The sequence below is a fragment of the Macaca thibetana genome, chromosome 1 (assembly GCF_024542745.1).
Source record: "Macaca thibetana thibetana isolate TM-01 chromosome 1, ASM2454274v1, whole genome shotgun sequence".
Classification (NCBI taxonomy): Eukaryota; Metazoa; Chordata; class Mammalia; order Primates; family Cercopithecidae; genus Macaca; species Macaca thibetana.
Genome location: NC_065578.1, coordinates 124983307 through 125007705, shown reverse-complemented (window position 1 = coordinate 125007705; position 24399 = coordinate 124983307). Strand labels below are relative to the sequence as shown.

The window sequence follows — 24399 nt, the reverse complement described above, 5'->3', positions numbered from 1 at the left end:
AAAATCAATGTACAAAAATCACTAGCACTACTATACACCAACAACAGTCAAGCCAAGAGCCAAATCAGGAACACAATCCCATTCACAACAACCACAAAAACAGTAAAATATTTAGGAATACAGCTAATCAGGGAGATGAATGATCTCTACAAGAAGAATTACAAAACACTTCTCAAAGAAATCAGAAGTTACACGAACAGATTAAAAAAAAATTCCATGCTCATGGATAGAAAGAATCAATATCATTAGAATGTCCATACTCTGCCCAAAGAAATTTACAGATTCATTGCTATTCCTGTAAAACTACCAATGACATTTTTCACAGAACCAGAAAGAACTATTTTTAAATTCATATGGTGCAAGAAAGAAAAATGTCTATGTCAATTACAGACATGTACTCTAGTATTAGTGGGTGGGGAAAATATTATATGTGGGCTTTGCTTTAAAATAGTTCAGAAAAAAAGAATAGGGGGCCAGAGAACAAATGGAACAATATGGGAAAAATGTTGATTTCTTTTTCATCTGGGTGCTGAGGAATTGAGGGATCATTATCCTATCCTCTCTTCTGGTGCAGCTTTGAACATTTACTTAATAAAATACAGAAACAAAGTAATTAATGCATTAAGTTAGCATGTGAAACTTCTTTGTAAAATATAAAGTCCTATACATGTGAGGGACAATATTTTTATGAGGCAAATAGAGAAGAAATGGTGCTGAGGTGGTCCAGAGGGCAGGACTAGGGCCCAGAGTAGGAGCAAGGTGCAAGACAGTGTTGGTAAGCATTCCAAGAAGTAGGCCTTCTCCACCACAGTGGGAAGATAGCTTAGTACAAAATGCAGCAATTCCAATTCTACAGGTTGATCTAAGTTTTATCCTATGGATATGTGACACAACATTATTTCCCCTCCTAAATTACAGACTGAGCCTTGTCATTGTCTCATTAACCCATCTTATTTTTTTTCATGGCAATTATCACTCTTTGTGATTATCTGATACTTGTGGTCTGATTATTTGTTTATTTTCTGTCTCCATCTCCCGCTTCAGAAGTTAACACTGAAGACAGGAACTCCATTTCCCATGCTTTAAATATGCAGGAGAGTTAAGGTGCCTGACAAATATTTGCTGAATGAATAAATGCATTACAGCTATTTAATTACAGTAAAGAATTGGAGGCAAGACAATGCCCAACAATAAGGAGTTGCTTACATAAACAGTGGACTGTCCATAAAATAGAAAACTATTAAGGCATAAAAAGTTTGCTATGGATGAATGTGTATTGTCATGAAAAGATGCTATAATACATAATTGGGTGAAAAGTTCAGATGAAAAAATAGCATTCAAAACCTGAAGACAATTTTGTTAAAAGAAAAAAAAGTTTGCATAAAGATCTGGAGGAATGCACAATTAGGTGTAAAAATCATTATTGTAGACCATAGAATTATAAGTTGTTTTATTTTTTGTTTATTTGTATTTGTATTTTTCTACAATTCAGTTTTATATGCCCTGGGTTTAAACAGGGCTGTGCTCCTTCCTCTATAATGGAGATCATCATAATCTCTTTCCTGAATATATAAAAGTATTATGCCCTAAACATTCTAGAATTATTCAATAATAAGGGAAAGTATACTTTAAAATAAAAAATCTAATACAAAGATTTTTTAATCAAATTTTTCTAGAAGTGCAATAGATTTATTGAAAAAATTAAATTTTTCAAAATGAGATAAATGATTATGTGAGACAGTGAGCTAACATCCTCTATCTAGCCGTGTTTAGCACTAACCAGGTTACTACAGAAGGACATTTTTCTGCGTTTAATGAGTGATCTAATAACCTTTTCAATTTATAAATATGTCGTGAATTTTGGACTGTTTACCCCTAAAAGCTTTTTAGAATCTATTTTGAACTAAGCAGTAATACATCAATCATCTCTACTTTATTATTGACTATAACATTAGTTATTGAATGGAAATAATGTCAAAAATGAGCCCTGGCATTTTTTTGTATGTTTCTAGACTGGGTGGAGTGCACAGTTAATATGCTACTTTATACTGAAATGCACCACACCTTGAGGTAATTTTCTGATGAGTACAAAGTTCAAAGCAAGGATTAAATTATATAGTTTTTGCTGTCAACAATCAATCATCAGTTGTGTTGGGCAACTTCCATATACAAACTGCAGTGCCAAGCAGACAGAGAAATAGTAAGATGTATGGGACATGACACTGTCCTCAAGGAGCTTAGAGTCCAGCAGTTGTATGACAAGATTTGCCATGTTTAGCAATGGGCTGAGAATCAACAACCTGCTTCTGGATTTTGGCTTTTTTTTAAGGTTCTCTCACATCAAATATCACTGTTTCAGCAGTCTCCAGGGCATTCTTGCCCCTAAGAATAGCAGAAATTTTTTCCCTTCGTTTTCCTTAGCACAGCTGCGATCATCTGGAACTTTCTAAGAACTAACACCGATTCTGGCTGTATTGCTTATTAGAAAACTTTTAAATCTTTATACTATTACCATCTCATGTGTTAGATAAAATGTAATAGATATCTTTCTAATGTGTATCTAAACTTGCATGAAAGTTAAAAAAATTCCCAAGTTCCATAATTGAATGGAGAATTGAGAACCAAAACCAAAATAGAAGGCCCATTGGTTGATGTGGCAGCTGTCTGAAAGTAGAGAATGTTATTTTCTAAGGGTTTGGAATCTAAGGTCTTGAAGAGAAGGAGACAAGATTGGGAGCAATGAAAGAAACATCCTCACTGGAAAAGGTGGACTGCAGGAGCAGCACCACAAGACACAAAAAAGCTCGTCTGCCTTAGCTTGGGTTTATAAGGAGGGGAGAAAATAAGCCCTTAAAATTTATAACCAAGGGTCTGTACCTCATATATATTTGCCACTCTTTCCAAAGGACACTACACATGGGATCTGAGACTACCTAAACTAGATAATTACATAAAAATTGGTTCCAGGCAGATGACAGATACCTGAGATACCTGGCAGAAACAAATTCAAAATCAATCTAGAGGGATTTGTCTTCAACATAATCCCCTTAGGATGCCCACACATAAAATCTCACTGAAGATGAACTCTTGTGGCTTGTTTTCTCGTATGTCTTCTAATTTTGAATTATGATTTCATGTTCAGGGAGAATCAATAAATACTATAAGCAGTAGAATTAGACTACCAAGAAATTTCAGATAAAAGAATTATCAGATAAATATTATAAATTTGGGTGATTATGATGTATCAGTGTAGGCTCAGCAATTGTAAAAATGTACCACTCCGGTGGGGGATATTGGTAATCAAGGAGTCTATGCATATCTTGGGGCAGAAGGTGTATGGGAGATTTCCATGCCTTCCTCTCAATTTTGCTGTAAACCTAAAACTGCTCTAGAAAAATAAATCTTTAAATGTATGTTTAAAATGATTAAATATAAATAAGAATTTAAAACATAAGAAAATATGTCGACTCTATAAAAGAAGAACCAAGTAGAACCATAAGAAATTAAAAGTATATTCTTTGGCATTTGAAAATCAATAAATGATACAGGTATAGATGTGGCTGGGAATAAAAGCCAAAAAAAAGATAGATTAAGAAATTAGAAGTTTCTCACATAAAATTAATTTGTTTCTCACATAAAAATCCCAGATCTTGACTATTCAGCATTGGCATTAAGGCCCCATAGCCATCTGAAACTGATTATTCTTTTACATTTCTATTTCAGCTCCTAGTGGGTGACACTTGTTTTTTTGGCTCAATACTCAGTTCCAGCCATCAGTACACATTCTAAGGAGAGGAAGGAATGAAGAAGGAAAGGAAAAAAGGGGTGTGGGTTTATCTTTTGAAAACGTGTCTGGAAGATCCTCCCATTGACATCCTATTGCCCAGAACGAGTCATATGGTGATGCTTAGCTACAAGGGATCCTGGAATGTTTATTCTTGGAAGTCATAGACTCAACTAAAACTTAGAAGTTTGATTAATGTGAAAGAAAGGTTACATAGATATTGAGGTAAATTAACAGTTAAGTGGCAAACAATAATATATTTAAAAGAGTTGAAAAGAGAAATTATGAACTGAGAGATAGGTTGAAATGACTTTGAATCACTGTTATACGCAGTGATTTCCATATAACAGAATGCAAAAGTCCTACATGCATCTAATGAGATTTCCAGAAATAATATAAGAAATAATCAATGAGTAGCAATATTTGAAGAGATATTGGCTCTACATTTTTAGAAATGAGTGAAAGACATGAATTCTCACAAACACAAATCTCAAGGGAAAATTGTAAAAAGTATCAGAATATGAAACAGATTACCTCTCCAGGAAAAAAAAAAAAAAAAAAAAAAAGGCTGATAGCATCTTTCTCAACCATTAGTGCCAGAAAATAGTGGAATAATATCTTCAAAGTGATTTGAGACAATATTTGCCAATGTGGAATTCTATATCTAGCTAAAATATTATTTAACGGTAAGGGCAAAATTAAGCTATTTTCAGATGAAGATTAATCTTACTACTAGTAGTGGCTAAAAGAACTACCGAGGATTTACTTCAGAAAGAAGAAAATTGAATCCATAAAGAAAGAATAATCTAAAGCAGGCAGTGGTAAGGGGGCAGAGAAAAATATGAAAATGTGGATAAAAATAAACAGGTATTGACAGTATAAAATAGTAGAAGTAGTTTCAGGGTGTTAAGATGAAACTATAATATTAGACAAAAATGAAATGAAAGATAAGAAGTGTATGTTTATGGTTAAAGTGCTCTAACATGTTATACTGCTCCAGAGCATGGGAAATGTAAGCAGCTGTCCATCATATGGGGTCTGACCTCACCAGAGATAGCTTGTTGCCACCAAATGTAAGCATAGATTGAGATTTCCAACTCGAGCCTTGTCTGGTACCACATGGCAAATGCCTTGCCTGGATCCTTTATTTCCAAGTTCTGTGCCCATTTGCTTTTAGAGGATTGAAAGATGATGGTAGTAGATATAGGGGGAAAGGGAGCAAAGAAAAAGAAATACACCTTGGCAAATGATTAGATGCAAAATCAAAAGAAAGGGAAGAGTCGAAGATTTCACTGCAGTATTTAGTGTAATTGGCAACAGTATCCCCATCCTCTGAAGTAGAGGAATCTAAAGAAAAATATAAAAACGCTAGTTTGAGAGGTAGTGATGTTTCATGTGAGATACTTCTGAATTATTCAATTAAACCATTTTATGAGATTCAGAGGTTTTTAACCATAATTTTCAGGAAGTATCATTACTAAAGATAGAAATTTTAGAGACAGACACATAAAGGAATATCCCAGATACATAGTTCTACCTGAAATCCTAACGAAGAGCCTAGCACATATTAGATTCTCAATAAAAGTGTGAGGAATTAGTAAATGAATGAATGAATGAGATTTTCTGTACAAAGAAAAAGTCAGACAGCTAAAAGCTAACCCTTAGTTATTACGCACCAATTTAGAATTGGAACTAGCAGAAATACTAGGAGAGAAGAGTGGGGGGAAATCCCGGTGAATTATAAAACACTGACAGCAGTGCAGTGTCCAGAATAGAAGGGCAGGAGCTGACCAACAGTGGGCAATGTTTTCCAGAGTACTGGGGCCCTGGGAATTGAAGAAAGACTGTTGAGCACAGAACTTAAGAGATGACATGGTGACTGGGGTGAAATGATCGAGCAGAATAGCTACTGGGACAAGCATTATTCAATGAGGTTAAGAAAGATTTAAGTAAAATATAAAACTATGAAGGGCACTTCTTGAAATTTGGGGAAGACACTAAGAAAAGAAGATAGGTGAGCATGGTGGCTAAAAATGGTGCTAATGTCCTCATTTTTTAAGCTAAGGTAACTTCCGTATAATTAAAAACACAAAAGAGAGACCTATCAAGCCGCAAAAATGTCATGGTCCACATCGCCTCCAAGATAAGGTTCCAAGAGTTTTCAGGAGTCATACAAGACCCTGCTTTATCTATTCCCTGACCAGCTATATAATCTCACCTACGCTGGCTTCCATGAGCTTCAGCCATGCAATATTATTTTCTATAAAACACATGTTCACCTTTCTAACCTTTGCAATTGCTGCTGTTTACTTTAAATTAAATATCTTTTCTATGCTCTCAGCCAGACCAATTCCTACTCATCCTTCTGGACTAACTTCAAACAATACCTTTTGCCAGTCCCTCAGCCGAATGAGCCATCACCTCTCTACATTGCTGACTTCAAGCATTTATCAAATTACACAGTATTATGATATTTGACTCTTTCCCACTAAACTATTGGAGAAGAGTTATTTGTTTGTGTCACAAAGTGCCTAGAATATAGTAAGTACACAATAAATGTTTATGAATGAAAGATTGTAGTAATTAATGAACAGAAAATTGTTTTGGGTAGAGGGAAATGCTTAATTTCTGACTTTCAAGTACATATAATCCTATTTCACTCCATGGAAAAATGGCCTTTGAAATTAATTGCAAATTAAGTTTCCAAACATGCAGAGCTGATATAGCTACATTATTGGCAATGGAACTAATAAATCCTTAAGAATGAGATCTAACATTAAATAAGATGGCTTAATACCCCTCACTCTTGCTCTGATGCAATGTTTATAAGAGAAGAAGAGATACTTGCTTTCCTAGGGTTGACTATTACTCATCCTGAGCCAAGATTATATGTTTCAGATTTATCATGGCCAAATCATTCTGACCTGCTGCAGTGCCATCCATGGAAGAGAGGATATTTTTTACTCAGTGTGAATGCCAGTTTTCCTGTTCAACCCGTTCTACCTAGTTAGGATGAAACTGCTATCCCTTCAGATGGAATTTCCTACTATAACTGTTCAGTGGTTTAAAGATACCAAAGATGGATCACGCAGTGGGAAGGAAGACCGCGACTGGATGACATTCTTTAGCTTCTGCATTCTTGCATTGTCCTGGTTCCCTTCTGCCCAGATTCCTACAACATAAGACTTTAAAGTAACCTTATATGAATTGTTTAGGCCAAATCTCTGAGTAATTTCTCTGATTTCATCATCTTTACCCCCTTTGCTTGGAATTCAACTTCCTCCTTTCTGCTTAGTTTCTCCCTCAACTGAAGTTTTGGGCCTTCCGTCTTGCTGTTTCATTCATTCACTTACTCAACACATATTCACTGAGTGCCTTTACTGTCTAGGTCTCTATTCTTTGCACTGAGATTGCTGCAATGAACAAGACAGATCAAGTCTGTTTTCTCATAACCTTCACTGCAGAAATAGGACTGCATTCATTCCCAAAGATTTGACTCCAAGCTGCATATGGCTTATTATCGTTTATCCTAATTGTGTTTATGTCAGTGTTCAAGGATTCTGAGTCTGAAGTTCCAGCTCCACATCACTGTCACATGGTCATGTCCTGCCAGCATGTCAAACCCAACACATCTTGGACCAAACTTACCTCTCTTCCTCACACCAATTATTTCTCCTGACTTCTCTATTTTGTCAATGCTGTCATCATTTCCCAGGCACAAGGCACAAAACCTCAGAGATATCCCACTTGCTTCCTCTTTCTCAACCCCACTACATCACCTGATTCTATCCTTCTTCCTTCTGGACAAATGCTTTTCACGCTTGTCATTTCCTTTTTGTGATGACTGCCATGTGCTGGGTTCAGATCTGCATTTCATGCCTGGGCCATTGCTCCTGCTCACAGAGGTAATCTCTCCATTAACTTCCTCTTCTGGAGCATCCTAACTATTGCTGCCTAATTAATCTTAGGGTCCTGTCAGAGAGTACTCTAAATGTTATATAAACCAACTTTTATCTCTCTAATATACTTCTTTCAAAGCCATTTTCCTGTCACCACATTCCACAAATATGATATAGTTGAAACTCCTTGATTTGGCACTCCAAACCATCCACCATCTGGCCTCCTGTCTCCTTCTCTGAGGATGTGCTCTCAGGGTCTTTCAATATCAACACCACTCCTTTGAGTCCCCTTTCTCCTCCCCTAGTCCAAGCTTGAGACTACTCCCTTTCTTCCCAGAAATGCAGACTGTAGCACAGTGTTCAGAACATTGTCTTCAGAGGCAAATGCCTCCAGTCCAAAACCTTGTTCTTCCTATTACAAGCTGGGAAGTCCTAGGATGGCTACCCTAACAGCTCTGTCTTTCAGTTTTCCTAACAGAATGTGGGGGAAACTTGCCTTGTAGGAGAGTTGTGAGGATCCAATGAAATAATGCCAACCCCATAGCATACGATCAATCTCACTAGCAAATCAGTCTGCCAAGAAACTGGAATTCCAAGTTACTTTCCTAGTAGTGAAATTCTCTAGTGGAGCCGATGTAACTGAAAACACGCCTCAAACACCTGCAGCCCTGGGCTGCCGTGAATGCAGGAACCCTGTAACCACGGGCTTCCCTGCTCTTTGCCATAGCTCCTATTTCTTCTGCTCAAATAACATGTCTTCAGAGAGGCCTTGCCTAGCTCCATCTAAAATCCCCATACACCTCTAGTTAATGTTTATACCCTTATTTTCTTTGTTTTCATCACAACACTTTTCACGGCGTGAAATAATCTGACTTCCTTGCTCCCTTTCTTGTCTGTCTTCACTCCACAAACTGAGGTCCATGCCAGCAGGGCCTTGGTCTTATTTCTGGTTCTGTCCCAGAACCATAAACAGTGTCTGATGGAGTTGAACAAATAAATGAATGAATCTCTGCCTGTCTGATGTGTTTCCATCCTTCACACCCAGCCCAGATCCTTCTTCCCATGAAGCCTTATAAATAATCCAGTCCACAGTAACTTGCCCTCATTCAAAGTCCTGTCACAATGCATCATCTAAACTCAGTTGAATCCCTAGAGCAGTTGCCTATGCCATGTTCTGCTTGTGACATTTTTTGCATTTCAGATCTGAGTTATCATTTATATCCTGCATGATGATTTACCATAGTTCCTGAATAAGACTATAAACTCCTTGAGGTCCAGAAATGCTTTTGTGTATCTCTATGGAATTCTTTAGCACAACGCCTTTACACATTATGCACTAATAAACAATCACTTATTTATAGACCTTTAATATGTACCTGGCATGATGCTAGGGAGGCAATGGCGAATACAGCACTGTCCCTAAATAATCAATTGAGTGTCATTATTCAATTATTTCAGTGAATATTCAAAAGTGGCTACTGGCATTCTTAGAGGGCATTAGGAGGCCTGGTCCAGATAGAGACCACACGTATCAGCTGGATAACCTCAGGTGAGTTGTTTAAACTCTAAGAGTCCCTCCCCAATCTGTTAAACAGAGATGGTAATACTTATGTTACAGAATTATGAAAGAGATAATATATGTGGAAACACCTTATAAATGCTAAATGCTATATAAATATCAGTTGTTATTATGACCATTATAATAATATAATTTAAGCTGAAATTGGAGCTATCATGAATAAAATATATTTAATAATAATGTCCATTTATTCCAGAAATAATAAGAAACCTGATTCTGCCTGTCACATGTACCAGGTGACAACCTTTGAGTAAGACTTCACTTTGCCAAATTTCCCACAGGCTCAGCATCCACCACCATCACCTCACAGAGAGTGCCTGGGCCACACATACAGCTTTACCTACTGCTGGAAATCAGAAAAGCCTGAAGGACCATGAGCAGAGAGCTCTAGACCATCCAAAGTTGCTTTCTAGGTTTCCAAAATAAAACTATTCTTAAAATACTCAAATGTCTCTCATCAAAGTTCATGTGTGCTGGCCTGCTGGGTTTCAGCAGCATGTGGGCCTGGAGGTACCACCACCCTCAGGGCCAGCCATTTGACATGAGACCCAAATGCCTCGTGTACAGGGCATGTGCTCCTATTTGGACTCTAATGTCTCTCCGTGAGTCACCACCTTTCTTTCCCAGAGCTCAGGCCTCAGCTTCCTGCTCCAGGTTGAGCCCTCACCCTCAGATTAGCTTTGCAGTGTGTCTGTTCTGAGTCAGACAGTTCTTCCTTCCCACCCACTGCCCACCAAGTCCCCGGGCTTGCTGTTTCAGCACACATCACTGGTGTGAGGAGGCAGGTTCACGGGTGATATCATCTGTTTGTAAACAGCTTCCACAAATCACCTCCTACTGGAAATCACAGAATCTCAGACATGGAAGGAAGGGCCACTCCCAGGCAGAGCAGGACTGCCCTCCAGAGCCTCCCTGGCAGGGGGTCATTTGGCCGCAAAATCAAACATCCTGGATGAATCAGTAGAGCATTTCCGACCTCACCTTTGAGCAGACACCCCCAGCTGGCAGCTGCTGGGTGGATGCCATGACAGAGTTCCCCACTCATTGGGTCACCAAGGGAGCAGCAGCCAAGAAGCCGAGCTGCAATTTTCTGAGAGCCTGGGTGTGTCCAGAGACCCAAGTGTCCCTTCCCTGTGTGGTGGTGATTTCTAAGACAGTAGAGCAGGACTCTTTGAGTGTGAGGGCGTGACTTTGGAGTCACACAGGTTCCGGTTTCAATCTCATCTCCCTCACTCACCATCTGGGGACATTGACTAGCTCTGTGATTTCAGCCAAATCACTGGAACAGTCTAAACCCATTTCCTTCCACATAAAAAGTGGGGAAGCGAATGTCTATATTTTTAGATTACTGTGAGGATTAAGTGAGATAATATATGTAAAGTGCCTTGACTTGTACCTGAAATAAAGTTAGTGCCAAATAAATGGTAACTAGTGTTTCTATTATTATCACCATGATTATCTCTTCCCTCTGAACCCAGCAGAGGATATTGTTCTCCTGTTTCCTGGTGCCTGAAATGAGCGGATAAAACCTCTGCCCACAGGGATAGGTTTCTGACCTATGCAAAATGACCCACCCATTGCCGCTGCCACAGCCACCATCTCTAAAGAATGAGATCCCCACGTTTCTGAGCACACATGTTGCACCACAGAGACTCCCAGAAACCCGTGGCTCTTGGTCCTGCTTCAGCTGCACAAATGAGACCTGGAGAGGGTAGTTTCCAGCTTTCCTGGAAGGCACATCTTAGGAAAAATTTCCTCCCCAGCAAGCAAAGCAGTAGGTCAATAATCTTCCACGCCAAAAATAAAAAATAAAATAAAACGTAAAACTAAAAAATAAAAAAAGACAGCTGGCTTGATTCCAAAGCCCCCAAGAGTTGCCAAAACACACTTTTGCCACACAGCTGCCTGAACCCGGTGGTCAGGAGGAGCACCTCGGTGGTAAGGCTTGGGAAGCCCAGGTGAGGACCCAGCAGAGCAATGAAGCCTTGGAATCAGATGTCCTGTCTTCTTTATCAGGCGTCAGCTGGGTGACTTTGAACAAATTATACTTAACCTCAGTTTCTCTTGTAAAAAGGGTATAACAGCACTCTCTACACGAGTCATTATGAGAATCAGATTGTGCCACATAAAGTCCTGAGAATACTCAAGAGCTTTGTCACGTAAAGTCATTAAAATCCTCGAAACAGTCGATATCTGATCGCTGCTATCATAATTAACAATCAGAAAGTCATCTTTTTGTTCAGGCATGAATTATACTATTCTGCCTTTCACAAACATTTCAAGTCTTTCTACCTGGGCGGAGAAACGAATGAAGAACAAATAAGAAGAGGTGTTCTAAGGAGGTAGAAGCTTTATTATGACATCTTCAAAAGACAATCAAATCATTAGGCATTTACTGAGCACCTGCTGTGTGCAAAGCCGTGCAGACAGTAGGGTCCAGTGTTCCACGCATGGTTCGTGAATCCCTGGGGAGAAAAATCACATCGGAGTCAGGGAGTTTTGCGTGGCTGAGAACAAAGTGGGTTTCTGAACATCAAAGTGCAATTCGCTTTACGGGGCAAACTGCGAGGCCCAGCCCCGCGTGGGAGCCGCAGCGGGGCGGGCTCGCTCTGGGTTGGGCGGGTTTCTCTAGCGCAGCGCTGGGGGCTGCGGGTCTCTCAGCAGCCAGAGCAGCAGCCTGAGCTCTGGTTGTTGGAGCGCTGGGACCTCTGGCTGCCGCCCCCGCAGCAGCAGCAGCCACTACTCCGCTGCCGGCGGCGTCTCCTTGGGAAGCAGCAGCAACTGGTGGAGCTGGAGCCGCAGCAGCCCGAGTCGCCGCAGCAGCCGCCGCCGGAGCCGCAGCAGCCGCCGCCGCAGCAAGAGGAGGAGGAGGCGGGCGCCGGGGTGGGCGCAGGGGCGGGACACGGAGCGGGGCCCTGGGATGACCCCTTGGAAAAGCCTTTGGCGGAAGCGGCGCTCTGTTGAGAGGACATCGCGGAGCTCCTCACGACGAACCTGGAAGAAAGGCAGCCTTTTAAAGGCGAGCCGGCTTTTTCTTTCCACCAGTGGAACTCTGTCTGGGCTTTTGAGATTCGGTTTAGTGTACAAGTCAGCCCGGCCTGGGACAAGGGGGGAAAAGTACCCAGAAAGAGCGGGACATAGAAAAGCAAATCCAAGCAGGGGCTTCCAGTGAGTTAAACATGCTCAGAGCAGGACACAATCTATACAATGAATCAGTGCATTTCCATTTTCTCTGACTAGAAGAAGACTGCTCAAGTTCTCCACAGTGGAAAATAAACAGCACACTGCGGCAGCTTATCTGTATGATCCAGTCCAAAATCTCCACTTGGCTTTTTTCCTCTTCCTCATTTTACTTTCCTACCGACCTTCGATTTGTATCTTCCTAGTTACTACACCCCATCATTTAGAAAACACCCAAGTCCAACACGCGGTCCCACCTGCTGGATCTAAATAATCCACATGCCAGAAGCAGGTCCTGATCATTGTTTCTTGCCTATGCCTCTCACGCCCCACAACCATGTGGGAAAGGAGAGTTGTGCCAATATAAATAACCCCATCCAGGGAGCTGAAAGACCTGGGTTCTAGTCACAGCTCTTCTGTGGACTTGCTGTGTACCCTTGCAAAAGCCACCTCCTGTGTTGCCTTCATGTCCTCATTAGTACCTTAAGAGGTTGGCTCACTGGAAGCTTAGGTGCCTTGTAGGACACCCCTTCCGCATCTATCTGCTGCCTGTGTTCTGTTTTCTCCTCCGCTGTGCCCTCAACTCATCCCACCCTCTCCCCCAGACCCTGCGAGGAGACTTACCGGACCCTGGCTCCACTGAAAGACTCACTACGTTCTCAGGCTGGAATGGGCCACCTGCTAGGCAGTGGATTGAGCAGTGTCCAGCCAGAGAACCTTTTTATAACAAGTATTCAGGTTCAGGCTCTTGGGAGGGGCCCATTTCCCAACAGACATGCTCAGCTGACACTCACATCCCAGAGACATTCATCACTCAGGTAGCGCTGTAGGTGGTGCACGTGAGCATCTAAGTCACTTCACAGAGGTGCCAGGATTGCTATGGCATGTTTACTTTCCAAGCAGAGCACTGTTGGTACCTGGGAGGCTGTGTGTATGCTAAGAGAAGGCATGGGGCTCAAATGCAGGGAGGTCTGGAACCCCTTGTGCCCCTGTCTTCAGTGTACACAGACACGCACACACACACACACGGCTCAACTTGCCCACACATCAATTCCTGTGTAGTCATCTACTTGGTAGGTGTTAGTTCACCTATTTTTATCTTGATTCTCATCTCTCTGGCTCTTGGTCCTTGGCTCCCCAGGGCAGACCACAAGCTATGCAATAAGCCTGCTGGGTTTCATCCATATGCTTCAAGATGCAGTGAGTGAAGATGATGACAGGAATGCACCTGTGGGAATCCCAGGGGCGATTTCTCTCTGTCACTGGAGACAGGAAGAAAAACCAAGCAAAGTTAAGGAACCATAAGACCAGAAAAGTTGTGAATGTAGTCGGGTTACCATATCCCCATAATACAGCGTGGTATGACTAAGAGAAACATGTGTGCAGAACAGTGGCCCAATTGCAAAAAGGCAAGTCAGCCTGTGGGACTCCTGCTTCTTATCCTACCCCCAACCACCAATCTCCCTTTGAAGATAGGTCCTCCCTAGAGCCATTGCCCAATGCAAAAGAAAATGGGAAAGGAAGAAGGGAGGAGGGAAAGATGAAAAAGAGAGAGAGAAAGAAAGAGAGAGAGAGAAAGAGAGAAAGAAAAGAAAGAAAAAGAAGGAAGGCAGGAAGGAAGGGAAGGAAGAAGGAAGGAAGGAAGGAAGGAAGGAAGGAAGGAAGGAAGGAAGGAAGGAAGGAAGGAAGGAAGGAAAATAAAAGGAAAGGAAAGGAAGGTTCTTTCCAAAGGTCGAAAGTGTGCATGATAAATAGTGTTTTTAGAATAACTAATTTTTAAGAATTGGAGGATACTTTGGCAATCAACTTCGGAACTGCTTCTTAATCAATGCAATTGCCCACAACTATGAAAGTGAACTGTAACAGAAGTCCAAGACTAAGAATTCAAGAATTAAGGATGAGAGACAGGTTTGGGAGTGAGTGAGCTGGGAGTGGCATGAGGGAATACGCACAAAAGATACCAGTTTCATTTAACGTGGATTTAGAGCCTGATTAACAGGTTGCCAGTTCCTAGAGCACCTGTTGGTGAATATAGGTGAGACATTCCAAAAAGTAAAGTCAATATTAGAACAGAGAAGGAAGTAATGAAATAACAAGACAGAGGCAGGATCTCCCCTGGGAAAATGGGCGAAATTCTTTAAAAAAAAAAAAGTGAAGAAGGCTGTGTTTGGTAGGAATCAGTGTAAGGAGATCATCTGGGCAAGTGCCTACTCATTCTGTGGGCATGTTATGATCTCATAAACCAACTTACTTTATTTATCACTGTTAACTCTTATCAAAGAAGGCATCAATTGTTTATCTTTTATATAAAAGGCTGATTTGGAATTAAATTTTCTAGTTATCTTTTCTAGGTATTTTATGAGTATCTCCTGAAGGAACCATCCCATTCCTAAAGAAATGTTACTTGGAAAACCCAACACAGGGACCAAAACCCCTGTACTCTTATACCTCTCACTACAAACACACACACACGTCCCAACCACATAGAGACAGTCTTTGCAGAGAAGTGTGTCTTTCTCAGTTCTTTACCCAGATTCAAATCCAGAATTTCAGCATGCAGGGAAAATGTGCTCAGACATTTCATACCTGCCTCTAAAACTCACTCACTGCCCACCCAGCTCTCCCTCTAGCCAACTGATGGAAACACCTGGGCTTATAATCATCAGAAAAGAGTGTCCATTTATTAGAGCCCAGGATGAGCACTTCAGACAATCTTATTCCCCATGAATAGAGGACAAGCAGTTTTTCAAACTGTGACCCATGCTTGAAGGAAACCCTCTCAGAGTCTGACCCTTCTGAGTACAACCATCCTCTTCTCTTCAAACCCATTCCTGGCTATCCTCATACAATCTTGTGTCTGGTGTAATGGTCTCAGACATGATTCTTTCCTTCAAGCTTAAAGTTCCAGAATCCAGTGCATAGAAGGGAATATTTTTTTCCAGAGTCTTGAGTAGCTTCGCTGCCAAAATGTGCTCCCCAAACAAGTTTGTAAAGTGTTTGCTTGCATTTAAGAGAAGGGAAGGGAAGATGGCTTGATGCAGTAGGTAGGGAGTGGGAGAGGCAAACAATGAAATCAGGAGGCAGTGATATCAGGAATAAAAAGCTTTATTGTTACAGAAAAAATAGCTTCATAACTGAATTACAACACCTAGTTTTCCAAAGAACCATGTCTGAGAGGGAAAGTCAGGCCAGAAAATATCACAGGCTAGACCTCAACCCCACAATGGAGTGAACATGGGCAGGATAAAGAGGAGAACTTAAGGCATTTCTGAAGTCCTTCCATGGGAAACGAGAGAAAAGAAGCCTCAGGCTGATACAGATCTTCTGCACCTGGGCTCTGCCAGTGCTGCTCCTTCATGCTCCTCATGGCCCAGGTCAGCAGCAGCCCCCAGAACTGTGGCAGCAGCCGGAGCCCCCGGAGCTATGGCAGCAGCCAGAGCCCCCAGACTGCTGGCCACTGCCACTGCCACAGCAGCTGGAGCTCTGAGGTCGGCGTCGGAGGGACCGGCGGGGCCTGTGATGGCTCAGGCAGCAGCCACCACCCTCAGAGCTGCAGCAGCCCCCAGAGCTGGAACCACAGCAGGAAGAGACTGGAGGTGGGCATGGGGCTGAACACTGGGGAGGGCATTTTGGGGGACACTTGGGAGGACACTTAGGAGTACACTTGGGAGGGCATTTAGGGGTACATTTGGGAGGAGGCTGGCACTGCTGCTGGCTCTGCTGGCAGGACATCTCTGTAGGAGCTGAATAAAGCTGAAAGACAATACAAGCCCAAGGTCACTTCCTTGCCCTTAAAATTGAACTATAATTTCACAAGATTTTATCTCTAAGAGGACCAGAATTTATTTATTTATTTATTTATTTATTTATTTATTGAGATGGAGTCTTGCTCTGTCACTCAGGCTAGAGTGCAGTGGTGCTATCTCGGCTCACTGCAACCTCCACCTCCCAGATTCAAGTGATTCTCCTGCCTCAGACTCCCAATTAGCTGGGATTACAGGTGTGCACCACCACACCCAGCTAATTTTTGTATTTTTAGTAGAGACGGGGTTTCACCACGTTGGTCAGTCTCGAACTCCTGACCTCTTGACCTGCCCACCTTGGACTCCCAAAGTGCTGGGATTACAGGCATGAGCCACTACGCCTGGCCTAAGATGAGCAGATTTTAAAAACCCAGTCTCCCAAGACCAGTAACAAGAACGATACAAATGATTTCCACTTTGTAACTCCATATTTTCAAATGAATTCCTTGGAAGTTCAGAAAGACATCAGTCCTTCATTCCCTTCACCTACCTTCCATCCTCCCCTTCCAGAAGAACCCTCCCCTCCAAAATTCTCTTTTATCCTTGTCTTTCTTCAAGAATGGCCTCAACCTCCACCCAGGGGCTCTTTCTGCCCAAAACACTGGCACCAAGAGTTCATCCTGGTCCTGAGAAGCACTCTACCTGGTTCAGGCACTGCAGCAGATCACTCAGGAGACAGGTAGACTGAGGTGCTGTGAGAAGCTTTGCCTTTTATACGACTCAGTCCTGACCTAGCATCAGGAGGTGCAGACCATGTGCGGGCTGCTAGAAGCATATTTCATAAAGGCATGGGTGACTCCCTCCCCTCGCATCCCACGGACCCAGTTCCTCCCTCCATAAGCATCTCAAGTATTAATCCACAGGAAGATCCCATGAGAACTGCAGGCCTCTAGGATGGTGAGGAAGCTCTGTGAATTGCACATGGCACCTATCTATCTCACAGGCAGCTCTGCTATGCTTTCTATTTTCTGAGCTGGGCCAGTATGGCTCTACGCCTCTGGGATGAACAGAAGTTCTGTTTTCTCTTTGGTATAGGAACTGAAGGAGAAAATTCCCAAGATGAAAATTAAATGGCCCTTTTTAGAATAATAATAGGGATCCAAAATAAAATTGTAGGCCCAGGGAAATAATCTAACATGATTTTTTTCATTCCTAGATGATGCCATAACCAGAACTAAGAATGTTTGATATCTCAATGATGTTATTTTAGGCAGATCTAATGCGGAGAGTGTGGGTGGTTGGGCTTCTCTCCTTGCCTGAATTTGATGCTCCAAAAGAGCTCACAAACAATACTGATTCAGCACTAACAAATGCCTTTAAAATGGTTTATTTACTCGTGTTAAAGAAGGGGCCTTTGGCCAGCTCCAGGTGAGGTGGCAAAGATCAGGTGTATACTGAGGGTGGAGCAAAAGCTCTCGACTCATCTGGAGGTTTCCAGAAGTGAGGCACCAGTTCCAGTCATTCATAAGAGAAGAGCATCCAACCTGGGAAGGACCTCAGGAGAAGATCTTTGGATGGGAGAGGTGAAGAGCAGGAGTATATAGGTTTTAAAAGCCCATGGTGGGATCCAAAGCTTATTTTCTCAGCAGATAGTATTCTGAGGGAAAGCTGGGTCCCCAGGATAGTTACCAAAATTGACTTAGCTGGAAAGGGTGGCCAAAATATGGCATATTTCACAATGAAAGCTGCAGTGGGAGAAAATAAGACTGGGAGAAAAAGGCAGTACCTTAGCTTCATGCTCGTTGAAATGGGCTGCAGTGAGAAGCAGCAGCCCAGGTATAACACAGACCCTGGAGAGGGATGTCCAGCAACAGTTCCCACCCTTGCTCTCTCCACCTGTGCAACCTCTGGCAAGTTACTTAACCATCACTGGAAAAGGGAGCTGAAAACATTCCTAACCCACTGAATAAAGAAATACAGATGAAGTTCTTAGCACAGTTCTTAGAACTGCAAGTTTAAAAAAGAAAAAACTAACCCCTATGGCTATCCTTATTTCCATGAGAAAATATATTCTAAATTTCAAATTACTGACCTGCCAATTTTGAAACCAAAACTAATTTTTATGATATCAGAGATTAGACTTAATGTTTTCTTATAGCAAAATATTAAGAGTATTTGCTTGCCACTAGGGAATGAGATTATAAAGAAAGCATACTCATTATTTAAAAACACCAAAAAATAGGAAAAGTTTTAAAATCACCCATAATCCCATCCCTAAAATACTGTTACTATTTTACTATTTTCCTTTCAGTCATTTTTTTTCTATATATAGTGTTTTTTTTGTTGTTGTTATTTGAGTTTTGTTTGTATTTTACATAGTCTTTCTCATAGTACTTACATGAGTTTATTTTATTAACTTTTCACTTAACATTTTAACATCAACATTTCCCAAGTTGTTCATTGTTTGGAAGGATTATTTTTGGTAGCCATAAGAACATTGCATGAAGGGCACAGAATCTATTTATAAGTGGTTAGGAGCATGAATTCTAGAACCAGTCTCTGGGTTTGAATCCCAGCTCCCCACTTACCAGTGGTGTGACCTTGAACAAGTGACATGAGCTTTCCACCTCACTGTCCTCACCTGTGAAATGGTGAAAAAAGTAGTGTTTATTTCATGGGGTCATGTGCAGATTAAATGAGTTAATATATGTAAAACTCTTGTAATAATGCCTGGCATATAGTAAGCATTCAATAAATGTTTAAAATGAAACCTGATGCTGTGTCACTTCTAAATTCCAGCACTCAGAGTAGGCCTAGATAAAGACCACGGGGTTGGGAGGCAGGTAGGCTCCTGTGGCCACTGAATTTCTATGCATCAGATCTGTCTCTGCCCTCCTTGTGGAGAAGTATAAGCAAGAAAGTAGAACACAGGCTCTGAATTTCTGGAAAAGGAATCCCAGTAGAAGTTAAAGGAATTACCCATTTAACACATGGGTTTGGTGAATTCTAAAAGGAACAATGTCCATCCTCTTTTACTTATAATTGTTTGGGCACATGACCACCTATCTGACCACATGGTAAGGTCTTTAGTGCAGGAATCCCTAAGGGGTCTAATTTAATGCATTGTAGGCAGCAGGTGTTCAGTTTTCATTTCCTTGTTCAGTTGAATTTACTATTCAGCAAGCAAGATGGATGCCTCAAACAAATCCAAACCCAGATTTTCATTGACAAATTCTAGACATTTCATGGGATGATAGAATAGATGTGGAAAGGACCTTGGCCATCATTCAGAGCTGGTGTTTCTCAACCCCAGTGAGATCTAGGCTTTGACATTCTCCAGACATCCATCAAGTGGCTCTGCTGCACCACTGGGATTGATAATTGCTGATTTAGATCATGCCCCTTGTTTGACAGAAAAGGAACCTGAGGCTCAGAGATGGAAAGAGGCTTTCCCTGGATCACATGGAGAGCTGGGAGCAGAGATGGAATTCAAACCCTGCTATCTGCCCTCTCTCCATCATAACTGTCTGCTCTTGAATAGTATTTTATTTCTTATTGTGATTTTTTCTAGCAAGATTTATTTTATAAAATTTGCTTGTTAAACATGGCTATTGAAGTTGGAGTGAAAATAGTAATAAATATGCTGAATCACAGCCTGAATTGCACATCTGAAAAAATTGGAAGTGATCATTACCTCTACTAAATAACCAGGGATTGAGTACCTGTGTTGAAAAGGCAGTGTCTGGCATCTCCAGGGATAGGCCAGCTGGCAGACCCCCAAGAACCCTCCCCAGCATAGCACTATCTGGATGACTGTTCCTTAGCCCAGAAGTCCAACTCTTAGCCTTAGCATGGCTAAGTTCCTTAGCCCATGCCCCTGAGCTGATTAATCCTGTGGACACTGATTCACTGCACCTAACTCACAAGAGACTGTGATGACATCGACTTACAAAGAGAAACCTGAGTGTCAATGTTGGCAGGTACATTGTCTTCCTGTAGGAAAACTCCTGGAAGAAGTCGTCATAACCTGCCAGCACTCTGTGAGCATGAGGTTGCACAACAACCTCAGGTTTTGATGGTCAGCAACACTAGACATGTCCATCAGGTCATCTGAACACCTCCAGCCCTGGACAGATTTGGAAGCCCTGAAAACATTTGTCCCTGACAGCCCTTTGCTTCTCTGTGCTGGACTGTGGCCTGGGAACTGCCTCCGTGAGGGGCTTTGCACAGTGTTGCTCTCACCCACTACAGGCTGATTCTGGAGTTTGACACTGGAAAGGGATTTTTTCTATTTGTCTTATTTCCACTGGTCGCTGTTGCCCTGATGTAAAGTCTGAATAGTGTACAGAATAATTCCCACCCCTCCTGTGCATAGATGTCCACATTCCAATCCCCAGAACCTGTGAATATATCACCGTACACAGCAAAAGGAACTTTGAAGATGTGATTAAGTCAAGGATCTTGAAATAGGGAGATTTTCCTGGATTATGCAGGTGGGCTCGCTGTAACCACAAAGGTCCTTATAAGAGGGAGGCAAAAGGGTCAACGTCGGAGAGGGGAGATTTATCAGCAGAAGCAGAGGTTGGAGTGAGGCATTTTGAAAATGTAGGAAGGGGACAGAAGCCAAGGAATATAAGCAGCTTCTAGCAGCTGGGAAAGGCAAGGAAATAGACTTTTCCCTAGAGCCTCCAGAAGGAATACAGCCCTGTCAACAGTCTGATATTAGCCTAGTGAGACCTATGCCAGTCTGACCTACAGAACTATAAGGTAATACCTGTGTGTTGTTTTAAGCAACTAAATTTGCAGTAATTTGTTACAGCAGCAATAGAAACCAACCAAGAGGATCCTCAATGCCTCTGAGGCTGACATCGGGCCAAGGGAAGCTCAGTGAAGAGGTGACAGAGAAAATTCTTACAGATAAAGTGCTGTCTGGATCGTCCCAGCTCTACCCCTTGCTAGCTATGTGACCCCTTGGAGCTGTTTTCTCAGCCATAAAATGAGGATAATAACAGTGTTCATGGCCGTGCCGGTTGTATGAGGACTCCATGAGATAATACCTGCAAAGCCCTTCGCCCTAGACTTGGCACATAAAAAGCGCTCAGTAATTTTTAGCCCTTCTTATTCTGGTCATTATTAGTCTTGTCCTCACCATCATCAGTGAAAACAGAGATGTCATGATGGTTGCCAGTGCATTCCTGGGGCCCTCCGCTGGGCTTAAAGCTCCCAGCTACTTATTTCCTGGACTGGAGCCTGAAAAATTCCATAGAGTAGGATGGACAACCTGCCATCACTTTGGGCTTATTTGAATTTTCAAGATACTACTTGCACCTCTTCTCAGGAAGATAAGGGTTTCTTATTCTTTAACTTCTGGAGAGCATTTTACCATTTATGAGGTGTTTGTGCATTCTTTCCTTTACTGGAATCTTTACAACAGCCCAATTTTGTAGAAGAGAGGGTTACTACCCCTATTATTCAAAGATAGAATCAATGCACAAAGAGGCCAAGAAATTTGTCTAAGGTCACACAGATGTTAAGAGAAGTTACCAGGGTTCAAATCCAGCTCTTTGGACTCTATACCTCATGCTTGCTTCTCGAATCACAGCGACCTCTAGCCCAGGGCCTGTGCATCCTGTCATAGAAGGGGTACACAGACCAAAATCCTAGGGGGTTAGAATATAATGCACAAAAGCAGTCCGTAGATGCTCCTCTTCAGAGAAGATACTGCAATATGGCCTTAAAATGGAGCTTTCTTCTTGTCGTAAGTGAACAAAGTGCTGAGTGGAAGGGCCTCTAGCAGTCTGGTTTCAAGCTGCAGACCTTTCTTCTTGCCTTCCCGCGCACCACCACCTGCAAGTAATGAGTGCCAGAGACGTGGGTGCAAGCAAGGACATCAGAGACTGACTGACTCATGAGCTGCCTGGGGCCCCCAGGTGTGTGTGCGCACTTCCTGGAAAAGCCTCACCTCCGGACCCCGAGCCAGGTCTGCTCACCCTGGCACGTGGGATGCTCAGGTTTCCTGGGGCCCTTGCCAGCTACAGTGTTATCTTCTCTATGGAGAGCATCTCCATAGCTGGAGCCTGGAGGCGAGGATGCCATGGGAGCCTCCAGAGTGAGTAAACAGAGAAAGGAGGATTCCTCCTCTTGGAGAGCAGGTAAATATCCGGGGCGTGGGACTCAGAGGGAGTAAAAATAGCCAAGGAGGCTCCTGGAAACACACACACCGAGGTACCTTGTTTTCTCAGATGGAGAGGACGGAGACCAAGCATACAGGTGACGTGAAGCAGGCAACAGGGAGGGGCTGGCTGCAAGTAGGCTAGGCATCCCATCACACCAGGGTAAGGGTACCTCCATCCAGTGGCAGGTATACCATGTGCCTGCCTCCAGGGAACTGGGCAACTGGGCTGTCCCTCACAGTTGCTTAATCTGCCCATTTGCCTTCATCAGTGGATTGCCTTCGGCAGGGCTTGTTTTCAGTTCTCCTAGCTTACATTGATGACCTACGGGGAGCTAGTCCTGGGCTAGGCAGTGGGGAGGCAAAGATAGGGAAGCCATCAGCACTGCCCGCTAAGAGCTGTCCGTCCAGTGGTGGAGACAGGTGTTCCCCAGGAACTGCAATACAAGCAGACTCTGATGGGTATGGACCAAAGGTTAAGCAAAGTGGATTAGAAAGGAAAAGGTGTACATCAAGTTACAGTAGTATAAGCAACATGAAAAATTCATTTATGTAAGTATCTCTCTCTATTATATATATGTATGGTATATAGAGAGAGTAGGTAAATAATCAGGAAAAAAAAAAGCTTGAATTGACCATATTAAGATATTAACTGCAATTTATTCTGGGTGGGGGATCGTGCCCATTTCTTTTTCTTTTGCTTACCTACATTTTCTGATTTTCTGCAATGAATATGCATTACTTGGATGATACGCTGTTTAAATTAACACAGAGGTACTAAATAGACTGAAAGGATCAGAAGTGACATTTGATGCTTTCATTTAATTTTGCAGGTGTTTTGGTTTCCACTAAGCACCAGGCACCATGCGTGGCTCTGTAGGCATAAGAAAGAAGTGAGTTATACACAGTCCCATTACTCCTGAGGCTCAGAATGGCCCTTTCTTCTGCATCCATCTACAGTTCACATGCCACCACCGCCTACCTGGTCTCCAGTAGCCTCACTGGCCAACTCGCTTCTCAGATGTTTAATCACAGCCTGCACAGTACTGCCTGCTCCATATGTGGACATCATTTACCTGCAAGATCTTGAACTCCTTGGAAGCAGGAGCTACATGTTATCCTTCTATTAATTTCTCAAAGCATGGAGCTAGGAAAATACTGGATGCCTTAGGAACATGAGCTGAATGGAGCCAAGTGGAGGGAAGGAGACATTGAGGCCCACACAAGCGTCAGCCTTGGTACCCTGGTTGCCTCGGGGTTCCCAGGTCTTGACTCCAGAAGGGACTGAGGATGTGAGTCCTGCTTTGCTCCGAGCCACTCACCTCCAGTGGGTTGTCTCAAACCATGGCTCATGTATGGAAAAAACCCAGTGTTTATTGAGCTGAAATTAGCACCCCAGAGGCAGATCTTGCACCCACAATTGGGAAAAAAGTTTCCCTCCACCCAAAGATACTGTCTTCCCCATCAAGATTTCAAAGCTCAATTGACTATGTCAATGCTCCAAAGACTAAAGAAATTTAATTTAACTTTGTAAAACTGGGGCTTGGTTAGCTCTAGTCTGGATACATGGTAAGCATAGTAAATAGGGAAGAGAGAGAAAGGCAGTGAGGAAGAAAAGAGGGAAGGAAGGATAGATAGAAGGAAGGGAAAAAGGAAAGGAGAAGAAGGGAAGGAAGAAATGAACAGAGATGGGAAATGAACAGCAAATACAATTCTCTCTTCCCACCTGCAGGACATTCTACTTCAGGTAGTGGTGATTTTGTTGATAACTTAAAAACACAGGGCAGAAAGTGAATCTCACTTGTAACAAAGAGGAAAGACACCCACGTATCCCAGCAACTAGTATTTATGGTTATAGGTTGGGGCTTCTCTTTCCACCCCTCTCCCAATCCCACCCACCTATGCCCGCCCAGCTCTGGGCTCTCCCTGCCCTGAGGTACAAGGACTTCTCTGAGCCTGCTCAGTCATGCTCAGGTGTCTGACGGGCGGAGTATGACTGAGTCACGTTACAGGAGTCGGAGCAATTTCACACATGCCTGAAG

General features: G+C 42.5%; 2 protein-coding genes across 9 annotated transcripts in view; both read right to left on the bottom strand.

The window, feature by feature from the left end:
* S100A1 (S100 calcium binding protein A1) overlaps positions 1 to 24399 on the bottom strand; it is a 1186348-nt gene that overhangs the window by 1100827 nt on the left and 61122 nt on the right. The window contains exon 1 of one of the 8 annotated variants that reach the window (XM_050753849.1): positions 13888 to 13892. The exons of 5 other annotated variants lie outside the window; for them this stretch is intronic. The gene's annotated coding sequence lies outside the window, so the exon portion shown is untranslated. Of the gene's footprint in view, positions 1 to 11981; positions 11986 to 13040; positions 13045 to 13887; positions 13893 to 24399 lie in introns of those variants that run through there. 2 more of the 8 variants (XM_050753871.1, XM_050754159.1) reach the window with 2 other exon arrangements.
* CRCT1 (cysteine rich C-terminal 1) lies at positions 11920 to 13137 on the bottom strand. Its single transcript, XM_050755914.1, has 2 exons — positions 13067 to 13137; positions 11920 to 12256 (listed from the first exon to the last, which is right to left on the bottom strand). Exon 2 carries the CDS (start codon positions 12232 to 12234, stop codon positions 11920 to 11922), a length of 315 nt encoding a protein of 104 aa, XP_050611871.1. The 5' UTR covers positions 12235 to 12256; positions 13067 to 13137.

What these genes read in the sequence shown, in the direction of transcription:
- CRCT1 (XM_050755914.1), bottom strand. Translation starts at nt 12,234, where the DNA reads ATGTCCTCTCAACAGAGCGCCGCTTCCGCCAAAGGCTTTTCCAAGGGG.